The sequence below is a fragment of the Prosopis cineraria genome, unplaced genomic scaffold (assembly GCF_029017545.1).
Source record: "Prosopis cineraria cultivar Desert tree isolate PC_DT_omini unplaced genomic scaffold, ASM2901754v1 PC1, whole genome shotgun sequence".
Classification (NCBI taxonomy): domain Eukaryota; kingdom Viridiplantae; phylum Streptophyta; class Magnoliopsida; order Fabales; family Fabaceae; genus Prosopis; species Prosopis cineraria.
This window is the reverse complement of record NW_026555332.1, coordinates 51797434-51821255: the sequence shown is the minus strand read 5'-3', so window position 1 is coordinate 51821255 and position 23822 is coordinate 51797434. Positions and strand designations below refer to the sequence as shown.

The following is a 23822-nucleotide window of genomic DNA, read 5'->3' as shown; positions in this document are numbered from 1 at the left end:
CGCCAGCTCTGTGTGTATGTGTGTATATATATATGTGTGTGTGTGTGTGTGTGTGTGTCTGTGTGTGTGTGTGTGTATGTATGTATAAATCAGGAGACAAGTTTACATGGTTTCAGTTTAGATATTTTGTTTATCTGTAACAACAAAATTTTAATTGGCAGAGTGACATTGGGGAGTTCATCACAATAAAGGTTCATAAGTTTTGGATTACGTACGTATTATTATTAAACGTTGAATTTTATTTTTATTTTATTTGAGTTTTCTTATGAATTTAACAAGTTAACATTAATGCTCTATTTATACGGGAAGTTGAGACTTGAGATAAAAAAGAGAGAGAAAAGAAAATGAATTGAAGAGAAAATACTATCACCCATTTTGTTTGGATAAACAAGAGAAAATTAGGAGAAAAGAAAATAGGCAAATGACATAATGACAATAGTACCCTTAGGTCATTATCTTTATTAAAACAAATTGAAGGGGGAAAAAAAAACCATCTCAATGTTTTAACATCAAATAATTTGCAAGATATGTTTTTATTTTAAAATCAAAACAGATAATTTTTTAAAATAAAATATAATAACTTGTGAGAAATCAAATTAACTAACATTAATAAAAGATAAAAAAGCAAATACATAAATATTGATTTATTTTCTAACGTGAAGTCTTTCATCATATTATTGTGTTCATTTTCTTAAAATAAAAAACGGAGAAGACGATGATCATGAAAGTGGAGATGAATATGTGTGTGATGTAGCTAGTTTAACATAGTGTTAAGAAGGTTCACTTCAAAGCTTAGGAGAACAAGAAAAAAAGAAGGCAATATTGAAATAATGATTTTCTTCTCAAAATCTCTTCACATGTGGGGAGAAAATGTGAGAGAAAAAAGTGATAGAATCAATTTTTTATTTTCTTCCTAACTTTTTCTTCTTTTCAATTTTCTCTTCTCAACTAAATAAGGAAAAATGTGTTTTCTTTCATATTTTCTCTTTTAGTTTTCTTTCGTCCCAATCAAACATGGGATGAGTTTTTAACAAAAATATATACCTATTTTTACAAGATAATATTCGATGCAAAATTTATAAGTTCTTATTATGATAAATTACTTTAAGAAAGATTTAAATGTTATTCTCTCATTTTAATTTAAATATATATAAAATTGGAGGGGAAAAAAATAACAACTAGAAGGCTTGAAAGTAACCTTAATTGAAGTATATATTTGTCTTTTGGTGAATTCTGAATAACGAGTATGCGTCCTTGGAATAATTTGTATGTAATTAGATTAGCCTAATTAGTTGGAGATGCTTGCGTCTCGCTGGATCATGATTTTTTTAGTCAAAATGTAATTAATAATTAATAATTACCTATAAAAATATATAAAAAAATACAATCATTGATCTCTGTAATTTTTATTGAATTTTGCTTTTAGTTCATCCAATTTCTTTTTAGTGTTTTCAGTCCTTATAAGAATTGAAAACACTAAAAAAAATTGAAACTAGATGTTCAAGTAACAAATGTCACATAATCTTATTGAAATTATAAGGACTGAAAATAAAAAAAAATTACAACGACTGAAAATAAAATTTGATAAAATTATAGAGACTGATAATTATATTTTTCCTAAAATATGTTTATATATTACATACTCAACGCCTAAACTTTTCAATGATTAAGGATGAAGAGGTATTAAGGATTGCCAAGAGTAGGGAAAGAAAATAAGAGATCTAGAACAGGTAAGGTGTATTAAGGATGAAGAGGGAAGAATTTTAGTTACAGATGATGAAATTAAAAATAGATGGGAGACTTATTTTTCTAAACTTTTTAATGATGGAGAGGATTTATCTAGTAACTTGGAGGATTTAGTAACTGGTGAAGGAGAACAAAATTTGTCATTCTATCGAAAAATATGTGATAAGGAGGTAAAGGAAGCTCTTAAGAAAATGGCAAATGGTAGAGCTAACGGACCTGATTGTATATCTATCGAAGCGTGGAAATGTTTAGGTGAAGAAGGGGTGAGATGGTTAACTAAGTTATTTAATGTGATTTTACGGTCCAAGAAAATGCTTGATGAGTGGAGGAGAAGTACATTAATTCCTATTTATAAAAATAAAGGAGATATTCAGAATTGTACTAACTATAGAGGAATTAAACTCATGAGCCACACAATGAAATTGTGGGAGAAAGTAATTGAGCACAGGTTGAGATTGAAGATAAGTATTTTTGAGAATCAATTTGGTTTTATGCCAGGTAGATCAACTACAGAGGCGATTTATCTACTAAGGGGATTAATGGAAAAGTATCGTTGTAAAGATAAAGATCTACACATGATTTTTATTGATTTGGAAAAAGCTTATGACCGTATACCAAGAGAAGTGCTTTGGAAAGCGTTGGAAAAAAGGGAGTACGGATTGCTTATATTAAAGCCATACAAGATATGTATGAGGGGGTAAAAACTAGTATAAGAACGCCTAGTGGTCAAACAAAGGATTTTCCTATAAAGATTGAACTACATCAGGGATCATCTCTGAGTCCTTATTTGTTCAACTTGATTTTAAATGTTTTGACGGAACATATTCAAGAGGAAATCCCGAAATGTATGCTCTTCACGGATGATATAGTTCTTATAGTAGAGACAAGAGAAGAGGTTAATTGCAAACTTGAGTTATGGAGGAGGACATTGGAGTCGAAAGGTTTTCGTCTGAGTAGAAGTAAGACGGAATATTTATATTGTAAATTTGGTAAAGGACTATTCGAAAATAATTTGGAAGTGAAATTGGGAGATCAAATTATACCTCAAGTGGAAAAGTTTAGATATTTGGGAGCCATTGTTCAAAATGATGACGAAATCAGTGGAGATATTTCACATAGAATTCAAGCTGGGTGGTTTAATTGGAGAAAAGTTAAAGGAGTTATTTGTGACCGTAAGGTGCCTAATAAACTTAAAGGAAAGTTTTATCATACTGCTATCAGACCGGCAATGTTATATAGTAGTGAATGCTGGGCTCTAACGGGATAGCAAGAGCATAAAGTTGGAGTAGCAGAAATGAGAATGTTACGATGGATGTGCGGACATACACGTAAAGATAAAATTCGAAATGAGCACATATGTGAAAAAGTGAGGGTGGCACCTATTGAGGAAAAAATGGTAGAAAATCGGTTGAGATGGTTTGGGCATGTACAAAGAAGACCAAGAGAGGCACCAGTGAGAAGAGTGGAACATATAACTTTGAGTCCGACTAAGAGAGGTAAAGGAAGGCCTAAGAGAACACTCTTGAAAGTTGTTGAACGTGATCTCTTAATTAATAATATTTCTAAAAGCTTAATAAATGATAGAGCACAATGGCGTCTTGCAATCCATGTAGCCGACCCCACCTAGTGGGATAAAGGCTTGTTGTTGTTGTTGTTGTTGTATTACATACTCAACGCACTACTTCTTACACTTAGACCGGTGCTTTTTTATTCTTTTTTAATCAATAATTACAGACTTGAACAATAATTTTTTGAAAAATTAGTTTACAAGAGAAATATGAATATTAGGCATTTAAGGAAAATATTCGAAGTAAAATATTGATTATTTCAAATTCAGATATCCAGAATTTGAACGAGCATATAATTATTTTCCCAACACGAAACAGAGATGAGAAGCAAAGGATATGAAATAGCCAGATTCATATACCTTCTTCGCGATGGCTTCATTGTTTCGCAAGTAGTTTAATTAATTTTCTTGATAGATACTTTTAAGATTGATATTTGTAAACAAGATAATTGATTTCTCTTTCATTATTTCGATCAGAATACTATTGCTGTGAATTTTGTTTTCGATGCATTTGGAGAGAACTGTCATATAAACTCTCAAGTACTCTGGGCCAAAAAATAAAAAAAGACACTCAAGTACTTAAGTGAACAAAAAGAGGAACATCATGTCCACATATCAACTAGTTTTTTTCTTCTCGAATTGTGGGAATGCTTTTCATAGGCTTGGCTTTGATCTACCAAAAAATTTATAAACATAATCTATATTTTCTCAGATATCCAAACCCAAAAAAGCAAGCCAGAGCTGAAATGCCTTCTCAGAGAACCCGGGAAGAGGTAGACCAATGCGTCATAGTTATAGCCCTCGCATGTCCCGCACTGTCATGAGTTGGACGAGCCAATTTACAGTAACTTGTCAACCTCAAGCTTTCATGCAGTGAACAGAGGAATGTTTCGCTGTCATATAACTTCATCTCATTATCTATTCAAAACCATATTGTCACCTCACCCATCTGCAAAATCTGCATTCTAACATTAAAATCCACTATCCACAAATCTCTTCACAATATGCTCGACTGGACCTGCATCATGAAACAGTTATGCAGTATTGTTATAGTAAGGTAATCCTACATTGCACGATGGAAGAGGAAGAAACCTACCCTCTTTAACTTTTTCTCCCTTTTTGTAAAACCTGAATCTACATTAATATCCACAATAGAAGAATCTTGTCTTTCTATAAGAATATTTTGTTCTTTGAGACAAGAAAACACAGCACAAAACAATCATTCTAATGAGAAACTGGTTCACAAGCTATGCTAACAAACTAACGAGTTGATTGTTGAATAGCTAGACTTTCAGCGTTGGCTCTTAAAATTGTTGAGTGCATGAGTTAGTCTCGACTCTCTGAAAATCACAAACTCATTACTTGTTAATTTGAAACATTCTTGGCCACTTGACACCACTAGTGTACAATAATTTTGATACCAACAACGCCCACCAACACAAAACTTAAAAGCTATTTATTAATCAGGAGACAAATTCAGGAGTAATTCCTTCATTCTCAGGAAACAGGAAACTATGTTTATCAGGATTCAGGATAAGTCCTTTAGTTTTATATGCTATAACAATTTCTGCAAATTTATCTTGTACTTCTCTTGTGTTGCAGCAATCAAAGCGAGAAACCAACATGAAAAGGATTCTACAAGTTATTGATCATTCCCATAAAATACCCCAATTTCTCATTAATAATTGACTGTTCAGAAGAATATATACAATATGCATAAGAATACTATGGTGCTCCGCAGAGAGCATTGCTATAGACAGAAGCAAACGCCAAAATGCTACCTTTGTCTTTGAAGAGCCAGCTGTGCAATCAGCAGGAGCTACTGGTCCGGTTTATCACGTTCAGCATCTACTCCTACTTTGGAATTCCATCGTGGATATTTTGAATCTTGATCAGCATGAACGAAAATGTCAAATGGTGCTTCTTTATCTTTTGGCTTCTTCATATTATCAATACCATTGTAATCCAAATCTTGTAGAATACTAGGAAGTCGCTTGTCACCATCCTTGCCATTCTTCGCTCCCATGTCCATGTTAAATTTTTGTTTTGAGTTCATAAAGCTTTTTTCAAGATCTGATGTAACAGATTCACTTTCTGTATCATCTTCTGCAACCCAAGCTCTGAAATTGATCACTGAAGGTGGAATCTTTGAAAAGGACAATTCTAAAAAGTTCTTGATTATTCCCTTTCTATATGGGTTTTCCTTCTTATCATAGCGGTACCGGAAATTCTCATAAGTTGTCTACAAAAAAGAAAGAAACAACAGTGCCAACAAAATATGAGAATAATATAGGTTATGGGTCTTAACAGTCAAGGCATGTATAATAGGGTCAAATTTGAGACTTACGTATGCAGTGAACACCAGAGGCAAAAAAATACAACACAGAACATGTAAACAAGAAGAAATCCTCATACTTGAGGATGAAGTATAGAATCATCTCTCGTATCTCCACAAACCTTCCTTAGAAAATTGCAAAAAGTTTTTAACCAAGAATTTATCTCTATTTCCTTGAGAATTATGGTTCTATGGTTTTCATCCCCCCATATATAATATAACAGCAGATATTCTGAAGAAACTAGTCACCATACTATATAGTCCAGCTAAGCTGAAAATTTGCGTTTTATCCTTTTTAATCTGTATATTTGTAATTTTTTTTTCTCCCAAAGCCGATTACAGTAGGGAACTAACAAGGGTGACCACATGCAAGTATCAAAATAAACCTATATGTGGCAATTCTCTTTTTCGCTTATTCCTAACAGCAGCCATTAGAAGAAAAAAAGACCCAAAACAGAAGGAGGAGCAAAAGAATACCTGGTTGGTCGAGATCAAATAAAGATGGAAAACTGTGAGCCCGCCCACAAACCAGATGACTATGAAGCAATATACAATGAGAATAATTGATATAGCATCATGTGCCATGTTGTGCCCAAACTTGCCCTTTTTCCGACCGATGTTAATCCAAGAAAAAACAAATACATATATACACAACAAGGTTGTTGATGATATGAACAAAACGAAGAAGGGATAGTTTCGCTGCAACAACATGAAGAGGAGTAACAGTGTTAGATGCAGCTAAAAAAGGAAGGAGGGGGGACAATGAGAAATAACAAAACTACAAACAGTAAAATGAAAGAGACTAATCGAGCTATCTAGCCATATCTAAGCCTACTTCTGATCCCATGTTGAAGAACTGCTGATAAAATTTAACTTCTAAAAGAGTTCCAGTTTTTTTGATGAAAAAAGGGAGGAAAAGAAAAAAAAAGAAGAAGTTCGTGAAGATGAAAGATGGCTACTAAAATAAGTTCTTTCTTATATGCGAAAAATATATAAGCGAAGGAAAATAATTAACCATCACAAGCTAACGACTTTTGTCCACTCAAATATAATTGAAACACAAACATTCTGCCAACATTTTAAAGGCAATCATAGAAGATAATGGAAACTCTATAACTGATAAAATAAAAAATTACAGAGGGTAAATAAAAGCTATATCTTCCCCCCCCCCCACCAAAATAATGTTCCTAAATAGCATTAACTTTGAATTCCATGAGATTGAGGGTGGCTTTGGATAACTTACCACTGCAATACACTGACCAACCCATGGGCAATGGTGATCAAACTTCTGTACACAGTTGTTGCAGATAGAGCAATGTGAAGCCCGCGGTGGACGATACAGCAAGCAAGTATCACAGAACTTCACTTTCACTGTATGGCCATTGACCTTCACATCCTTCATTCTAGGTAATTTCAGACTGTTGGAATTATAATTTAACCACTCCATAGATGCTGTATTTATGTCAAGCGATTCATCTGCTTCAAGTACACGTGAATTTCTGGGGATAATTCCTGGATCTCTACAAGATGTCAAGGACAAAAAAGTAAAATCCTGCACCATCCATTCAAATGTCAGATTTAAGTATCAGGCTAGGCAATGGTGCACATAATTGCCAAAAAAACCTCATAGTTTTACCAACCAAAAATGTGAGCACCAGTCCTCCAATCAGTACAGGACGGCTAAAGCGAGGATCATCTTTAAACGTTAAAAGCATTCTTATGCAGAACAACAGTGCAGGACCTCCAATCATGAATGTCGTTAAAAAGAGAGACTTTGCATCCCGACCAAAGACTAATCGCCCCCCACATAGAAATTTCTGACATGAGAATTAAGAGAAGCTTCATCAGAAACTGCCCATATAACTTCACGTCAACTTGTTAATTAAAGAAAGAGAAAATTCATGGACTAGCAAATCATCAGCGTCGTCAATATCAATATCAATACAACAAATTGCAACGTTCATACAAAAAAAATTCCTGCCGTATCTAGTTGCATTCTTAATCCTCATTAGTGCAATGAGGAGGAAACCCATCGAAAGGAGAGAGAGTGAGAGAATTCAGACAATCAGTTAAAAAGAGGGAAGTAAAAAGGTACATTGTTTCCCTTCCAGACTTGGTAGAGCCTTCTGGGTTTAGGCTTGGAAGGTTCAACAGCCACGGCCAAAGGATCGGAGGGAGAGTGGCTGTTGCGGCTACTCATAACGGCTTAAAATTCCCAGACGGCGGCCAGATCGGTGTTATTGCACAATGATCTCCTTTCTTTCGCAAAAACCCACGCCACTTGCGTTGTTGTGAATGGGCGGGTTTTCGTTTCCCCCTCCGGGTCAGCGAATGAAGTGAGATCAATTGGCCATAGCCTTGGGAATTTTCTTTTCTTCTTAATTTACATTCCTCTCATTCTTACAAATCTCAGCCACCCCCTCTGGCTATCTCTCATCTCCGTCTCTCTCTCCCTAAAGAAGCCACCACCAGTCCTAACGGCTTCCTATTTCCACCGCTTTTTTAGCGGGCACAACTATTTTAGACTATACCATCATCGTTCGTTCAACTTCAAGTTTTTCTAAAACCACATCAAAGATTCTTTTTACTAACTCTTATTCTTTCAGCCCGGTTTTGGTCGTTTTGTATATTAGCTGTTCATATTATGCTTATTGTTGTCTGCTTTTCGTTAATAGTCCCGTCGAGAAAAGGCAATATCTTGGACTTGGTCCTTTTCTGTCAACTAGTTGTAGTACTACATTTCCATTTTGATTTGTGTAAGTAGAATATTAATATATGTTGTAATTTTTACAGTGAAAAATTGATAAGTATTTAATCAAGAAGCGTTATTCTTATTTATTTTAATTTGGTATGAGTTTTTATTTAATTAATTTAAAGCTACTGTTGTGATTTACAATATTAAAAAAGTTACTACTGCTAATCAAGGACTGGGAGGAATGAAATTAGAAGGAAGTAATATGATTTTTTTTTTGAAAATATCTATTGCATTTTTATTATTGATTAGTTAATAGTTAATTATTCAACAATTTTTTTAATTATTGCCTAAATAAAAATATTTTGTATTTTACTTTTTTACATTTTATTATCTTATGTTTCTTTCATTCACCATGTGTAGTTTATGATTGTGCATTACAACAAACTTACTTATCAAAATATTAATAATCAATTTGAATGTTTCAATCAAAACATGAAAATGGGGAAAACGTGAAAATATTAGTTTTCTTATAACTATAACTTTCCAACTAGCTAGAAGAAGCATGCAAAACAACAACAAATGTTTGAATCAATTGGTAAAAGGTTATTCCAACTAACCAATAGTCTTGACCATGCAACAATGTTAAAATTTAGTAATAAAATTTGATATTTGAAAAGAATTATCAATACTTAATCCAGTTAATTTAAGTTAGACTTACTTTATATTAGGGGTGGAGGGAAGGGAACTAGTAAGCAATGGCCACGCTCCCTTTTAAAATTTTCTTAATATAATATAAACGTTACATACTTTCAACTCTCCAAAGTTTATGAAAGTTTTGCAATATATATTTTTTTAATCCCTTCTCCTTATTGTCACATCCAGGCTCCTCCCCTGCTTTGCATTCGCTGGAAAAAGTCAGGATTCAAAAACCTAAAGACATACGTAGTAGGAAAGGCGAGTTTTGACGTGGACACAAAAAAAAAAAAATTAAGATGAAAAAAAGGTGCCATGTCCATTGGCAAAACCGCAAAAACAAAAAACCATGGTTAATTGAGTCCTGTACAGGCTATAATGCTCGCCTATTCTTCCTTAGTAGAGAACATGCTTGAGTTTAAGAGCAATCTTATATAAACACCACCAAATTGATTCTGTTTTGGGCAGAATCTATAGCAGCGCGTTGTTGCATGAAAATTCCATGAGGTTGCACTAATTACATGCCAAACGGATGCAAAACAGAAAGGGCGTACCTCCTAAACTCTTGTCAGAATATTATGATGATTCTGAAATTGACACCAAAAGACTAATATTCAATTCACATTCCGAAGTCCATCTTGACATGTTACATTAAACAGAACTTCCTCAGAAAAACCTCACAGCAGAGAAGAAAAGCCTGCCAATAGAGGAAAAGATACAGAATTACAAGTAATTCGTGTCTTAGAGTTTAGATTTACAACCTCTGAGTCACATTATTAATAGACAGCCTGATCTATCTTGTTCCAATTCGCTAGTGTCGTCTAAAAAGAAAAGCTGGTCTACACATGTTACATCTTCCTGTTTGTCATAGCTCCTGCTGATAAAGAAGAGAGCAGCTTGAGTGAGAGATTCTTCTTTTATCCTCTCATTTTCATTTTATTCTCCTTGGGTCTTTCTTTTTCCTGAAAAAAGTACATTTGAATCTCTCCGTTATGATATTATTAGCATGGTTTCTTTTAATTTAATCAGTTTTTACAGGTTTAATGATTCCACTAGTTTAGTTTCAATTGCAGCTTGCACCATTTTGTCATGGCAGGTCAACGGGAAAAAAAGTGTCAATATACAGTGTTGGAAAATTCAATAGAAAATATTTGAGTCATGTTTGACTCTTTTTAAAAGCTATTCCGCCTCACATAGTTAAATGCGACAATTCTTCAAAATTGAATGAACACTTCTTACATAGCAAGCAGGGACACAAAACAATAGGAATTAAATAACGCAACTCATGAAAAGCATGAACGAGGATGAGAGGAAAATGCTCGAAAGCTCAAGGGCTATAAAACATTGGGCAATAAAACATCAATTAATGATGCCTTAATTTCACTATAAAAACAGTTTCGGATAATAATGAGATTTAATACATAGGTTATGAAATAAATATATTTAAATAGTGATTAATATTATTAACGTAGAATAATTTCTCTTGAAATAATATCCAACACATAGCAAGCAAGAAAGTCAATACAGAAACTGAAAGACTAACCATTTTCCATACTTAAAAGCTTCTATACTTGAAACTCTGTAGATAATCAACAAAAATATCCCCTGCATTTCACCGATCCACATAAGCATCCCTTTTTCATGAGGCTCTCTGTGAGGGCCTGAACTATCCCATAATCATAAGTTAACTCTGTCATAGGAGGGATGTGTCTGACTGCATGAAAAGCAACGTGGAGATCAAACTGATCTTTATTTGTGCGTAAAATGGGACGCCAGAACACATTTGGAGAGCAACTATGGTTCATAAAGCGAGCAACATTTCCATAATTTCTTGCAGTTATATAGATTGGATTTGGAATCTTATGTGCTTCAGCATCACTATGAAAGATTTCCAGCTGCTGATAATTGTGTGTGGAGTCAAAAATATAATCGCTATCATTTTCACCACCAAGCTCTTCAACTCTGACATCAATGTCTCTGACTTCTCCTGTATACTCACATATAAAAGTCCCTGCACGAATAGGATCCCAAGACCTTAGACCCCATCCTTTGTCCTTAGTTTTGAATACCTCCATACGAATCTTCAAGCAACCTTGTGAAACTCGGTTTCGACAACTAGGAGGGCACTGACAAGAAGGACCACACTCATATATCATAGATTTTAGGTCCGTTAGTACTCCCTTTGCAGAATATGGGAGATAGCCTCCGTTCTTTTGAATGCAAGGACAGTTCGAATTTCCAGGTAGGCATCCACCAATACAGTTACATCCGCTAGATGGTTCCACAGGACATAATATTGGCTTCAAATTCTTAAGAGTATGACAGTAAGTGAAACTCGTAGGACCCTTCTCATCATCAACATCATTTACAAGACAAACAGGTAAATTTTCTGCCCCAGAACTGAGATCAGGCATTATAAGCCCGACTCTCAAAATAGACTTGTCAGTCCATTGCTGAATTGATTTCCAAATCATATATCCTTCAGACTGCCCAGGCAACCTGACTAATTTATACTTGAACACATTGAAACCTGATTTTCCTTTCTCAACCCAAGATTCCTGGATCTTGTAAAGACCATCATAGACACATACCCTTGCTTTGGAATTTGCAGACTCCTTGAGTCCTCTTGTGACCCTTACTTCGTTACCTCGATGCAGACTCTTTTCTAGTGCAAGATTGCCCCTTTCAAGCTTCTGATCACTCTTTTCTTTACTCTGGCAAGCTCCACCTTGGCCACTGTAAATCAGCACATCACCATCCTCAACATTATCTTCATATCCTCCAGATGATATAATACTGATAGCTAATGGCTCTTCCTCTTGACTAACTTTGACACCCATGTAATCAATCCCAGACATGGATGGAGCATGCAATCCCACCAAGCACAATTCCATCCTGAAATAGAAAATATCTCCAACTTCAACACCAGGTACAGTTCCAACCCGTCTCTCTTTATTGGTCCTAAGCCCTTTGTTCAGCATGACAGTTCCTGCTCTTAAATCAGATCGCTTTACAGCTACCACATTCCCTTCTTTTGCCTCTTCAATTTGTGAGATCTTTCTTCTCAGTACTTCATATATCATAAGTGTATATACAACTGAATCCTTGCCACTGTTTGGTTCAATTAATGCATCCAAACTACAGGGTTAATTGATTTGAGAATATCATCAACCAGTGTATCTTCATCGATATCAGCTGATGCAGAACCACCGTCCTGCTTTCCCTGCCTTTTCTTCCTCTTCTTCTGGGATCTGCTTGCCTCCATTTCACCTTCATGCATCTCAGACACTCTCTGGTTTTGTGGGGTTTGATGAGAGAGCCTCTGTGACTCCGGCGAGGAGAAGAATGGATGGAAAGGAGCCATCCCAAGTGGAGAAATAGAAACAAAAGGAGCGATATCATGGGGTGTTGAAGTGAGAAGGATTAAACGGTGAAGCGAATACAGGAACAAGAGCTCGCAATGGCTTTGGATTCAGAACCACGGACTTGTCAACCGAGATAGGTGCTGGACGAGTAGAGTCTTGATCCGAATTAAGTTCTATTTATACGTTTTGAATAATAAAAAATGCTCTCTTCTACGTGTAATATTTCCTCCCAAGTTTAATATTCGTACATATCTGTGCACCAAAACACATGTAAGATCGTAAGTAAACCTTGAAGAGCGCAAAAATGAGGCAAGAAAAAAACTCATTATACTGTATCAAAAAAAAAAAACTTATTACCAAAACAAGCAAAACAATTGGAATGCATGAAACAAGACTATGAAATTTTTTTGGCCGCCCAAGAGAAAGGAAAATGGATTGAAATTAGAAGGAGCACTGAAGCTTCATCTTTAATATTTGAAAGAGAAATGAAGGTGTTTTTACAGATATGAGGGTATAATGTGTGGTAAGAAACCGAATGGGGGCGTAAATATTGTAACATTAGGTGAAAAAGTAGAATTAGAAGGACATAATCAAAAGTAAGCATGCCTAAAATGAGCTTGGTAGATCTAAAATCTGATGCGTGTTCCAAGTTTCAGCTGTACAACGTCGAAGATCATTCATGTATCTTGCCCAAACCAAAGCCATGTATGGTTCTGCATGTAAGGATTTGGGAGAGTAACCGTGTGTTTTCTTCGGATCAAGTGAAAGTTTAGCGGAGAAAAAGAAGGAGAGTGAGGTCATTTTTATTAATTATCAACCAAATAAATTTTAAAGTATAAAAACTTCACAGTTGGAGATTTTTTACTTGTAAATACGTGAACTGATATTTACTTTCTTTCTTGCGTGCACTTGTGCTTCATGCCACATCCGATTGCTCTCTGTTTATAAAATCAGTGCATCAATATTAGCACATCATTTTTATAACGTTAAATTCAATAAAAAAATTTTATTTACGTATTGACGTTAATTATATTTACAATCTGCCGATTGTTTTTCCGCGTTCGGTTTCAGTTTCCCAAAAAAATCTCACTTGACCTTTTGTTTGGTCATGCGTGGAGTTAATAACCGTCCCCGTCTCTTCCACAATAATAGGAACATGACATGTTTAAGTCCACACTATATTTGTCCAAAAAAAGCCCACACTATATTTATGAAAAAATGCCTGTACCTCAAGAAGGGCTTGGGCTTGATTTGGTCTTTCAAGGGTGGACCACCCGGTGAAACCAACACCTATAAACCCAAAGACCAGCTTATTCCAACATGGTTTGGTTGGTGCACTGATTAGATACGTTTAGCGTGCGTTTGGATAGATGCAAAAATTGATTTTTAAGCCCATAATTGATTTTTTAAATAAAATTACCCAAACACTACAAAAACGTAAAAATCAATTAAAAAAGCAAAACGTGCGTTAATCCATAATCTGCAAAAATCAGCTTCAGCTTAAAATTTTTTTACCATTATTCACGTGCTCTCTCTCTGTGAAAACTGAAAACCCATGTTGCCCTTCACGTGCTTTCTCTCTCTTCTTTCTGATCTTCATTTGTCTCATTCGGTCTACAGCTTTCTCATTTCTGATCTCCTCTCTCATTTGATCTTTACCAATCGTTCCTCACAATGCCATCTCTCTACTGTCATCCACCTACCCCTATCGTAGTTGCCGTCTGTCATCTCACCGTCATGTCGTCTCTACCATCGTCCACCTACCTCCAACAATTGTGCCATCTCACAGTCAGTTCTCTCAGAGGCAACGATCTTTCGACCATCTGCCAACTCCGTGCAGATATGTGGTTAGAACCGGTAATTTAGGCCAAGCCGACAGGCTAGCCCGACCCGCCCCAAAAAAGTTAGGGCCGGATTTAGAAAAAAATCTACTTTTTTTATGTTTGGGCCAAGCCTGATCGAGTTTGGGCTTGGCCCGAATACCTGAATAAAACTTTTTTATTTTTTCAAAATATATTAAATATTAATTAATTAATTAAGTTTTGGATTATTTTATACTAAAATACTATATATTTGAGTCCTATGTATCATTTCAGTATCAAAAAAATATATTAGATATTTTTTATAAAATAAAATAATTAATTTTAAAGTGAAAAAATTAATTAAAAATGATTTAAAAAATAAAAATTTGGGTATTTAGGCCTCTCAAAGCTCGAAGGAATTCGAGCCAGGCTTAGCTATTTGGGCTTTTTAGGAAGCAGGGCTTATTCGAGTTCAGGCCTATTCAGGTTGGGCTTATTCAGGTCGAGCTCGAATAGGCCCGGCCTGAATTCCCAACTCTATCTGTGGTCCTTATGGCGTCACCTCCTCTGTCTGCCGTCTTCGAGTTGCGTCTAGTGGCAATGATCTCCTGCCATAGTTGAGGAAGGCAATCAGCTTTATCTATACTCTGTTGCCCCGATCTACTCATGGTCCTCCGTTTGTCACTAATTTGCTCACGGTCTTCTTTACTCGGTCCAACTCCGAGGTAAATGATCTTCTCTGACCTTTTTTTAGACGATCTTGGTCAGGTGCAATGTTTCGATCTTGGTTAGACTCTATTTTCCTCTTCACTTTGATCTATGCACGGGTGGATTTGTTCTCATGCTGTTTCTGTGTTGGTTTTGTGCCTGTCAAACTTTGTGCTGAATATGGGAGAACTGTTAAAAGTTGATTTTTTAACTATTGAAACCTGATTTTAGTCAAAATCTTGTACATTTGCAAATTGTGTAAAAGTTGTTGAAAGTTAATTTTATGCCTAGTCAAACTCTTTTCTGGTTTTGGTTTGTGTGATCACTGATTACTGGAGCTTTATTCTCAAACAGTATGTTTTGCAGATATAGGGATCATTTAGTTGAATTTTTTGCTGTGTGAGTCTTTGTTGAATTTAGCTCTTTTAAAAATTGCCAAGTTTTTATTATGTAATATTTTAATTGCAATTCCTATAACTAACATGTTAATTTTTTATATAATATAATGAGTAACAATAAATCAAAAGCTTCATGGGATCGAAAAAAATTAGAATATTTATTGACATTTGTTTGGACCAAGCTCGAAAATCACAAAGAAATGGTGGTAGTTTTACCAAAGCAAGATGGCTTAGCATAATTTCTACATTTAATGAGAGGATTGGATAGAAATATGACAGACAACAATTCAAGAATAAGTGGGATAACATGAGAAAAGAGTGGGTACTGTAGGATAAGTTGGTTTCAAGTGAGACAGGATTGGGTTAGGATTATGCAAACAATACTGTGGATGCTTCAGATGATTTGTGAGAGAATAAAATATTAGTATGATGTTATTGTATGAGGCTTTATATTTATTTTATTTATTTGTGTATTCTGTAATATTATTGGTAATTTATGTACAGGAAAATTTATTATATGAGAAATTCAGACATAAAGGATTACCATTTATCAATAAATTAACCAAGTTGTTCTAATGTACTATCGCCAATGGACCTAGAACATGGGCACCTTCAAGTGAAGTTTTGCCTAACATTTACATACAATAGGAATGAAGGCGAGGATGAAGAGGTGTATCGGCCAGATATGGCAAATGAGTGTATTGATTTGGAGGAAGGTTTAGGAGTTAGTGATGAGATCTTAAGAACTACTGGAGTAAGCGGTGAATTTAATAAAATAGTTCTAAATGCTTCTCAAAGAACCTTAACTGGAGGCAATGCTAAGAGGAAGAGGGGTGAAAGTAATAACAATAGAAAGAAGAATAAGTTACCTAGTACAAGTCAAATAGCAGATGCAATAAGTATGATAGCTCAGACAACAAAGGAAGAATCTCAACAGGCCAAGGAAACATCAATTCCTGAAGTTATGTCTATAGTCAAACAATGGGGAGAAGTTGCAATTGACGAACATTAGGTTTCACGATGCATGTCACTCTTCATGTCTCGAGAGGTTAGGGTGATGTTTTTGACAATAAAGGATGACGAAGAAAGTGTTTTGGAGTAGTTGATGTAACAGCCCTCTGGGTCACCCCGCCTCCCCGAGGTCTTTTCCCAGTGCTGGACACTTTCCCCCCAGACCCCACAACAAGGGCGACCCCACCCCTTTACTCAATGGTATCAGGTTCAGCCTCAACTTTGTTATGTAGGAGAGGTTGGTGGATCGAACCTGGGGAGGCTCTCCGCAAGGGGAATAATCTTGCACACTACTACGGGGAAGCCTTTGTCTCCTGATGCTCACCGAAAAGGGTGGGGTCGCCCTTGTTGTGGAGTTTGGGGGGAAAGTGTCCAGCGCTAAAAAAAGACCTCAGAGAGGCGGGGTGACCCAAAGGGCTGTTACAGTTGAGATATGAATGTTACAAAAATGATTGATTATTAGAGTTTTAAAACTTGTTATGAGCATGTGATCTTACTTAAAGAGTAGTCTAACATGTTTGTATTATATTATTGAATTTGACTTATGTAACCTCCTGAACTACTTATGTACTTTTTATATATGATAGTCAAGTATTACAATGTTGTGGAAAAGTTACTGGTATTTCTACAGATGACTTATTTAGATATATCTATAATTGAAATTAAGTGCACGTATTATTTATGAGTTTGGCTACAAGTAGCAGGACATATGGAAGAGTCATCCTAAAAAAGGCTAAAGAGAGCACAAAAAGCTAGTGCTCTTATTGGGTTGTATGCAACAAAATATTTGTGCAAAGAGCCATGAAGAAATAGTGAATATACAGGTCATTTGTGGGTGAAATTTTAGAGGGACACCCAATTTGTTGCTATGAAATGTTTAGAATGGAACCCATGTGTTTCATCAATTATGCAGTGAATTGACATAACATGGATTGAACGATACTAGGCGAATGAGAGTACAGGAGATGATTGCAATTTTTTTAAATACAATTGGACATAGGTTGGGAAATAGGATGGCACAAAAAAGATTTCAACATTCAGGAGAGACTATTCACAGACATTTTTATGAAGTTTTAATGGCTTGCTCGAAACTTGCAATGGAATATATCAAACCACAAGACAGGTCCTTTCATCATGTATCAAACAAAATAGAAAATAATAAGCGATATTGGCCATTCTTTAAAAATACCATTGGAGCAATTGATGGCACACATATTCCATGTGTAGTCCCTGCTAGTGAAAAATCAAAATATATTGGAAGAAAAGGAATCCCTATGCAAAATGTAATGGCTGTGTGTGATTGGGACATGTGCTTTACTTTTGTCTTGATTGGATGGGAGGGTACTGCACATAATGCTCGTATTTTTCAACATACCCTGACAACTCGATCCATGAACTTTCCACATCCGCCTTCAGGTATATTTGTTTGTTTAATTTATTGTGTTAGATTTTTTAACTTACAGGCATTAATAGTAATATTTTTTTACAAGGTAAATATTATTTGGTGGATGCTGGATATCCAACACCAAATGGATATCTTGATCTATATAGACGGGAACACTACCATCTTCCTAATTTTAAAAGATCGACTGGATTTGCAAATAATAATGAGGTCTTTAATTATTTTCATTCAAGTTTTCGGTGCACAACATAAAGAACATTTGGAGTTTGGAAGAATAGGTTTGTAATTCTACGAAACATGCCTAGCTATGATGACGACATACAAGTTCAAATTATTGTTGCATCAATGGCGATACATAATTTCATTAGAAGACACTCTTAACTCTGATGCTGGTTTTATGCGTCATGAGAGGAAAGATCAGGAAGACCATGAGGATCAAGAAGACCATGATGTTGATGAATATTCATCCGTGACATCTTCTTCACCAGCTATGACTCGTATTCGTGATATTATTAAGGACCAACTTGTATATTATCATTTTCATTAGTTATTGCAAAATTACTATTTTATTTAAGAATTTAATTTTCTTGTCTTTTATTGAATTTATTTTAAGTAAGATATATTTAGTTATTTATTTACATAAATTTAAATGTTAATATTAATATAATTTAAATTTTTAATTAATTATATATGTAGTTTAAATAATATATTTTACTTCTTAAATAAAATGTAACAACTTTAATACTATTAGATATAAATTTATCAATAATTTAATTTTTAAAAGTAATGTTCTTTATGATAATTTATATAACTAAAATTGATTCTAAAAAATTATTCAAATATCTTCAATTTTGTTAAAATTAATTTTAAAAAAATAGCATACAAACAGATTACGTTCTAACATAATCAATTATAATTAAAATCTACTATTTAATCAATTATTTTTATAATCTGTTATGCTTAATTGAAATTCAAACAGGCACAGTGATCATTCTCGACTCACAGTCCTTGCATATGATCTTTCTTGTCCGTGCCCTATGTTATTATAAAAGATTACATTCTGTAATAGAAAGTTAGCAACATGGCCTGAAAATTGATGCTCAGAACATGAGGGCTATTTTAGACTAGTTTAACTTGCCGTTTTCTTTTTTCTTTTTTTAAAAAAGCCCCAAAACAAGTTCATGGGATGGCATCTACAATTAAGACTTAGTTGGAGTAGGAACAGAGCGGCCACTGAGTAAAGTGGTTAAAAAAAAAAAAAATCTTTGTTTAGCCAGAGAGAGATGAATTCAGCTGCGAAAATGACAGCAAGTCAGGCTAAAATGATAACAGAAAGAACGAAGTGATGCGCAAAGGCTTTGTAATTGGGAATGGTCGAGTACGGTATTGTTATATTCCAGATTCGGGCCAAGAAAAAATAGTATTGTGTTCTTACTTGCAATGACGGTGCCTCAGAAATCGCCACTTAAAATTAAAAACATTAATTTAATCCTACCACATTACAGGGTCAATATTTAGAAAAAAGAAGACTAAGAGTATGTTTGATTTTTGTTTTCATTTTTTGTTTTTAAAAACTGTTTTATAATATAATTTTTACAATTGTTTTTAAAGTAAAAATAAAAAGAGGATCCGCTTAGTTATGAAATTTAAAAATAATTTTAAAATTAAAAATGGAGTGATCATGATAGTTATAGATAATAAGTAATAATAAAAATTAATTAATGTAACTATAATTTTTAATAATCAAATGTAACATATTTTAAAAATAAAAAAATTGAAAAAATTTAAATTTTTTATTTTTTTGTTTTTAAAAGTAAAAAATGAAAAAAAAATTAAAAATAATTAAATGAAAAATACTAATTCAAATAAATTTTTACATTTTTAAATTTTTTAAAATAAAAAACAGCTTTTAAAAATAGAAAACAAGCAAACCCTAGATAAGTGATGCTGCTACTGCCGCTCCAAATTCTCAATATCAATATTGAACAACACCAACAACGATAATAATACCGGCACGATGGCTTGATAATAATTGACAGAAAAATTATATGCTTGTATCATTGTTCCGATCATAATCCAGCTGCGATCGAATTATTGATCATAAATATATTAATATATCTGTAATTATACACGTGTATGCTACATAAAAATTAGAATAATAAAAAATCAACTTTCACTTGTCCATGAATGATTTTATCAACTTTGATGAAATATTGATTACTCGTTTTTTTTTATTTTAATTTTCGAGTACATGAGGATGGGGAAAAAAAGAATACATGAAGTTTTGTCTTGTATTTTGCCTGAATCGTACAGACACATACCAGATACGTAAACAGGAGTATTGAAGAAGAAGGATGATAATTTAGGCCAAAAAAGAAGAAGGATGAATGATAATAAATTATTGTCAAATACAGTGAGCGAGAAGGAGCAGAGATGGTGATCACTTTCCTGTGAACCGATGATTGTAATCAGTTTAAATACAAAATCCATCGGCATCACGATGTGACGTCGTTTCACACCCCTCCGAGCTTGGTGCCAGTAGTGCCTCCACCACTACGCTCCCACTCGTTTTTCTTCCTTCTCCCCCGAAAGGACCTAAACCAACCTTCACCAGCTTCCTCTGCCCTATTTATTTTCTCTTTATAATTCCCCCTAATTTTCCCCTTTCTCGCCCACATTCGTGTACGGCATCCTTGTCTTCGTCTCAATTTCGATGGAACAAGAGCCGCTTTTGCCGAGTGAAGATCTTCGCCGCAGTCGCGGGGCTAATCCCATGCTCCGCGCGTCCACCTTACGCGCCACTTTCACCCTCCCTCTGACTCGCTACACCACCCGTCTGATCGCGGCCGAGCACCACCGAATTTTCCTCGGCGACTGTACGGAGAACCTGTCGGGGGATGACGAGGACCGGCCCCTTGAGGACAGCAGTTGCGCCTATTCGAGACCCATTTTGGTTCTGGACCTTGTATGGAACCTGGCCTTTGTACTGGTCACTGCTGGTGTGCTTCTTTCCACGCTTAGCGAGCGTCCATCCACCCCTCTGAGGCTTTGGCTCTGTGGGTATGCTTTTGAGTGTATTCTGCATATGGGTTTTGTGTGTTTTGAGTATCGGCGGAGGACTCGAGATTTTTACCGAGCTGAGCCTGGGCTTTCGCTTTGCCAGAGTTGGAACAGGTATTCAGTTTCTTCTCAGATTTTCTGGCACAAACAATAGGTTATATCAGTAGATGATCAATTAATAAACTGAATAAAAGAAGCCGATCCGAGTGGCCGTCGAAGCATTATTCTGGTTCGATATGATCAGATTTTGCAGTTATTACCAACCAAAAAACTTGTAGAATTCATCCTTTTCCGTTTTCCGCTTCTCCTTTGAGGGTTTCGGGCGTTTTTGTTGCTTGCCGTGGCTTGTTTCTCTTCCTGGTCTATCGGCCACTGGTTTTGTTCTGATAAAACTGTTAGATACCTGAAAAAAATGAGCTTTTTTATCAGTACTTGTTTGGGCTTCGTACAGTTCGGGCCTAACTTTTAAGTCTCGGGATTTGTAAACCGTAAACCGTGTCTTTTCCTTGGAACATAACTCTCTCAAAAGGCTCTCATCATCTTATCAACTTCAGCTTATAGTTGTAGGTAGTGGACGATCGCTTTTTCTATAGTCTGTTATCATTTTGACAACTTCATGTACTGTTTATCAATGTTTACCTGCTGTAGTGTGGAAGTAGATTCTCTTAAAGTGATTCCATGTACCTTTTGTTTTCTGCTAAAGATTTATATGAATGTTGGAAAAATGATGGAGAATTGGAGATGTTATCTTCTCTTGATATCATTGATCTGCTAGTGGAAAAAATAGTGAATTTTCACTTGCGGGGCTCTCAATATTTCTTTGGCCCTCGGGGTTTTTGAGTTGTACTGCCGCGTAGACACCAAGTTTCTTTGAATCCAAGGTGCCATCAGTTGATTGCAATTATGTTGTTTGGATCAGTTAAACTTGGACCCTGTTTACTGGCATTTTTTCCTTTAGCAGATGCAATATTTCCTTTACACCCTCTTATTTTATGTTTAGAATTGAATGATCAGCGTCCAAGTTATTTTGAAAACCAAATTGTGAGGTGAATGATGATTTTCTGGTGTCTTGTATGTTTGCTTTTGCTCTTAAGCATATAAATTGACATGGAGTTAAACATTCATTTCACTGTACTTGTTTTCAGCAATGTGAAGAAGTTAGAGTCTATGAACACATTGGTATCATCTATTTGGTGGGTCCTTGGGTTTTATTGGATTGTGGTGGGTGGCCAGCAGCTTTTGCAAGATTGTCCTCGTATCTACTGGTAAGAACCTTTGATCTGGAACCAGGCGAAGTCAGGCCATAATTTGAACCTGACATAGTGTAATTTGTAAACTGTGTAGGATGTAATTGGAACTTTATTTGTCACCAAAATTTAAAATAAAAAGCATGAATATAGTGAAAGTATTGGTTCGTCTTTATGAGTACATGGAGAACTTAGTGATGTATTTATCCCATTCTTGCAGGTTAACAGTGGTCTTTCTAGCCTTTGATGTATTTTTTATTATATTTTGCATTGGGATGGTATGTGTAGTTTTCTTTGCTCTCTTCTTCTTCATCCCGATAGTAGCATTAGCTTATGCTATGAGAATCAGAGAAGGTGCATCAGAAGAGGATATCAGGTCTCTTCCTAAGTATAAGTTTAGTCAGCCAAATTCATTGTTGATGGTTGATGACAGTAAGAAGCAAGTTTCTAAAGCAAGAATAGATGCAAGCAATAGTAACCTTGTCAGCGAATTATATGTCAACCCAGATGATTCTGTGAGTATTATATCTTATCACATCTTGCACTCAGTGACTCTGATTTCGTTAAGCTGTAATTAGTCCTTTTTTTTTTGGGCATTTTGTTTGAGATTTAACCTATTTTAGAGCTTTTAAGATTATGAAATAGTCCATCCTGTGTCATTCGCAACTTTTCCATCTATTGGCATTAACTCTGCAGTTTAAATTAACTTTTCCTCTGTTCTTAGATTTTTCGCTTCCCAAAATCTTGAACTTATAAACTTTCATTTTAGGTTTGTGCTAAAGGTTGAAGAAACCCATATCAACAGTGCATGTGTTAAACCCACAGGTTGAATGGTTGATTATCAATTACCAGTTGTGGACTTTGTTTCATCCTAGTAAACCTGTCATGGAACTGAACTGATGCCATCATAGGATGTGTACTTGAATTACATTGCAAATCCATGTCCCTGAGTGATTAAACCAATTTAAGGCTTTTGGCTCTTATTCTATTGATCCCTTACCATAGAAATTGAGCCATTCAATTATATGTTCATAATATCCATGTTTGTTAAAATATTCACGTGGTGAAATAAAATTCAAGGCTACAAGGTTAGAATCTGAAAGGGCATTTTCCATGATTTTCCACCCTATAGACGCTGCTTGTCATGGCTGTAAAAGTGTAATATTCATCTTTATAGGGTTAAGTTGCTTCTGCTTACTTGCATTGCAGGAATGCTGCATCTGCCTTTCTCCATACATAGAAGGGGCAGAACTTTATCGCCTTCCCTGCACACACCATTTTCATTGTGGTTGCATCAGCAGATGGCTTCGGACAAAAGCAACCTGCCCCCTCTGCAAATTTAATATTCTCAAGAGTGACACATTGGTTTGACCATTCCTCGTGACACAGTCGCTATATCATCTATAAAGAAGTTGACAATGAAGAATCCAGATAGGCATTTGCTAGTCTGCTGACGTCGGTTGGTAAATAAAATGTGTAGAGGCCAAAAAAAAAAAAAAGAAAGAAAAGAAAAGAAAAAAAAAAGAATTTCCCCACCCCTTCCTTCGGATGAAGCACAACTTCTTTCGAGTAGAATGTTGTTATTGCCTTCTGAACCTTTTTTCATGAAGAGGAATCAGGAATGTATATATTGTAAAGGGTGGATTTCGAGGATCATAGAATCAAATCAATGATTCGTACAGAAATGATTTCTTATTGCTTATTTTGCCACATGTCCACCCAAGAGAATTTTGAATGTTTTCAGGTTCCGATAAGCAAAATTTGGGCAAACAAAGGGGAAAAACAAAACTTTC

General features: G+C 35.2%; 2 protein-coding genes and 1 pseudogene across 2 annotated transcripts; 1 reads left to right on the top strand and 2 right to left on the bottom strand.

Annotated features, from left to right (window-relative positions):
- Positions 1-3871: 3871 nt before the first annotated feature.
- Positions 3872-8243, bottom strand: LOC129309408 (probable protein S-acyltransferase 1). The gene is made up of 6 exons (XM_054950983.1): positions 7744-8243; positions 7289-7465; positions 6892-7200; positions 6126-6347; positions 5095-5555; positions 3872-4331 (listed from the first exon to the last, which is right to left on the bottom strand). The coding sequence occupies exons 1-5, from the start codon at positions 7846-7848 to the stop codon at positions 5133-5135; spliced, it is 1236 nt and encodes a 411-aa protein (XP_054806958.1). The 5' UTR covers positions 7849-8243; the 3' UTR covers positions 3872-4331; positions 5095-5132.
- A 1487-nt stretch (positions 8244-9730) lies between these two features.
- On the bottom strand, positions 9731-12400 carry LOC129302292 (histone-lysine N-methyltransferase, H3 lysine-9 specific SUVH1-like; annotated as a pseudogene).
- A 7735-nt stretch (positions 12401-20135) lies between these two features.
- Positions 20136-23731, top strand: LOC129306192 (E3 ubiquitin-protein ligase At1g12760-like). The gene is made up of 4 exons (XM_054946645.1): positions 20136-20896; positions 21928-22047; positions 22250-22544; positions 23239-23731. The coding sequence occupies exons 1-4, from the start codon at positions 20436-20438 to the stop codon at positions 23398-23400; spliced, it is 1038 nt and encodes a 345-aa protein (XP_054802620.1). The 5' UTR covers positions 20136-20435; the 3' UTR covers positions 23401-23731.
- Positions 23732-23822: the final 91 nt, after the last annotated feature.

What these genes read in the sequence shown, in the direction of transcription:
- LOC129309408 (XM_054950983.1), bottom strand. Translation starts at nt 7,848, where the DNA reads ATGAGTAGCCGCAACAGCCACTCTCCCTCCGATCCTTTGGCCGTGGCT. An exon ending in TTGGTCAGTGTATTGCAGTG is followed by an intron (nt 6,348 to 6,891) that starts GTAAGTTATCCA and finishes ATGTTGTTGCAG; the next exon opens with CGAAACTATCCCTTCTTCGT. An exon ending in ATTTGATCTCGACCAACCAG is followed by an intron (nt 5,556 to 6,125) that starts GTATTCTTTTGC and finishes TCTTTTTTGTAG; the next exon opens with ACAACTTATGAGAATTTCCG.
- LOC129306192 (XM_054946645.1), top strand. Translation starts at nt 20,436, where the DNA reads ATGGAACAAGAGCCGCTTTTGCCGAGTGAAGATCTTCGCCGCAGTCGC. An exon ending in CTTTGCCAGAGTTGGAACAG is followed by an intron (nt 20,897 to 21,927) that starts GTATTCAGTTTC and finishes ACTTGTTTTCAG; the next exon opens with CAATGTGAAGAAGTTAGAGT. An exon ending in ATGTCAACCCAGATGATTCT is followed by an intron (nt 22,545 to 23,238) that starts GTGAGTATTATA and finishes CTTGCATTGCAG; the next exon opens with GAATGCTGCATCTGCCTTTC.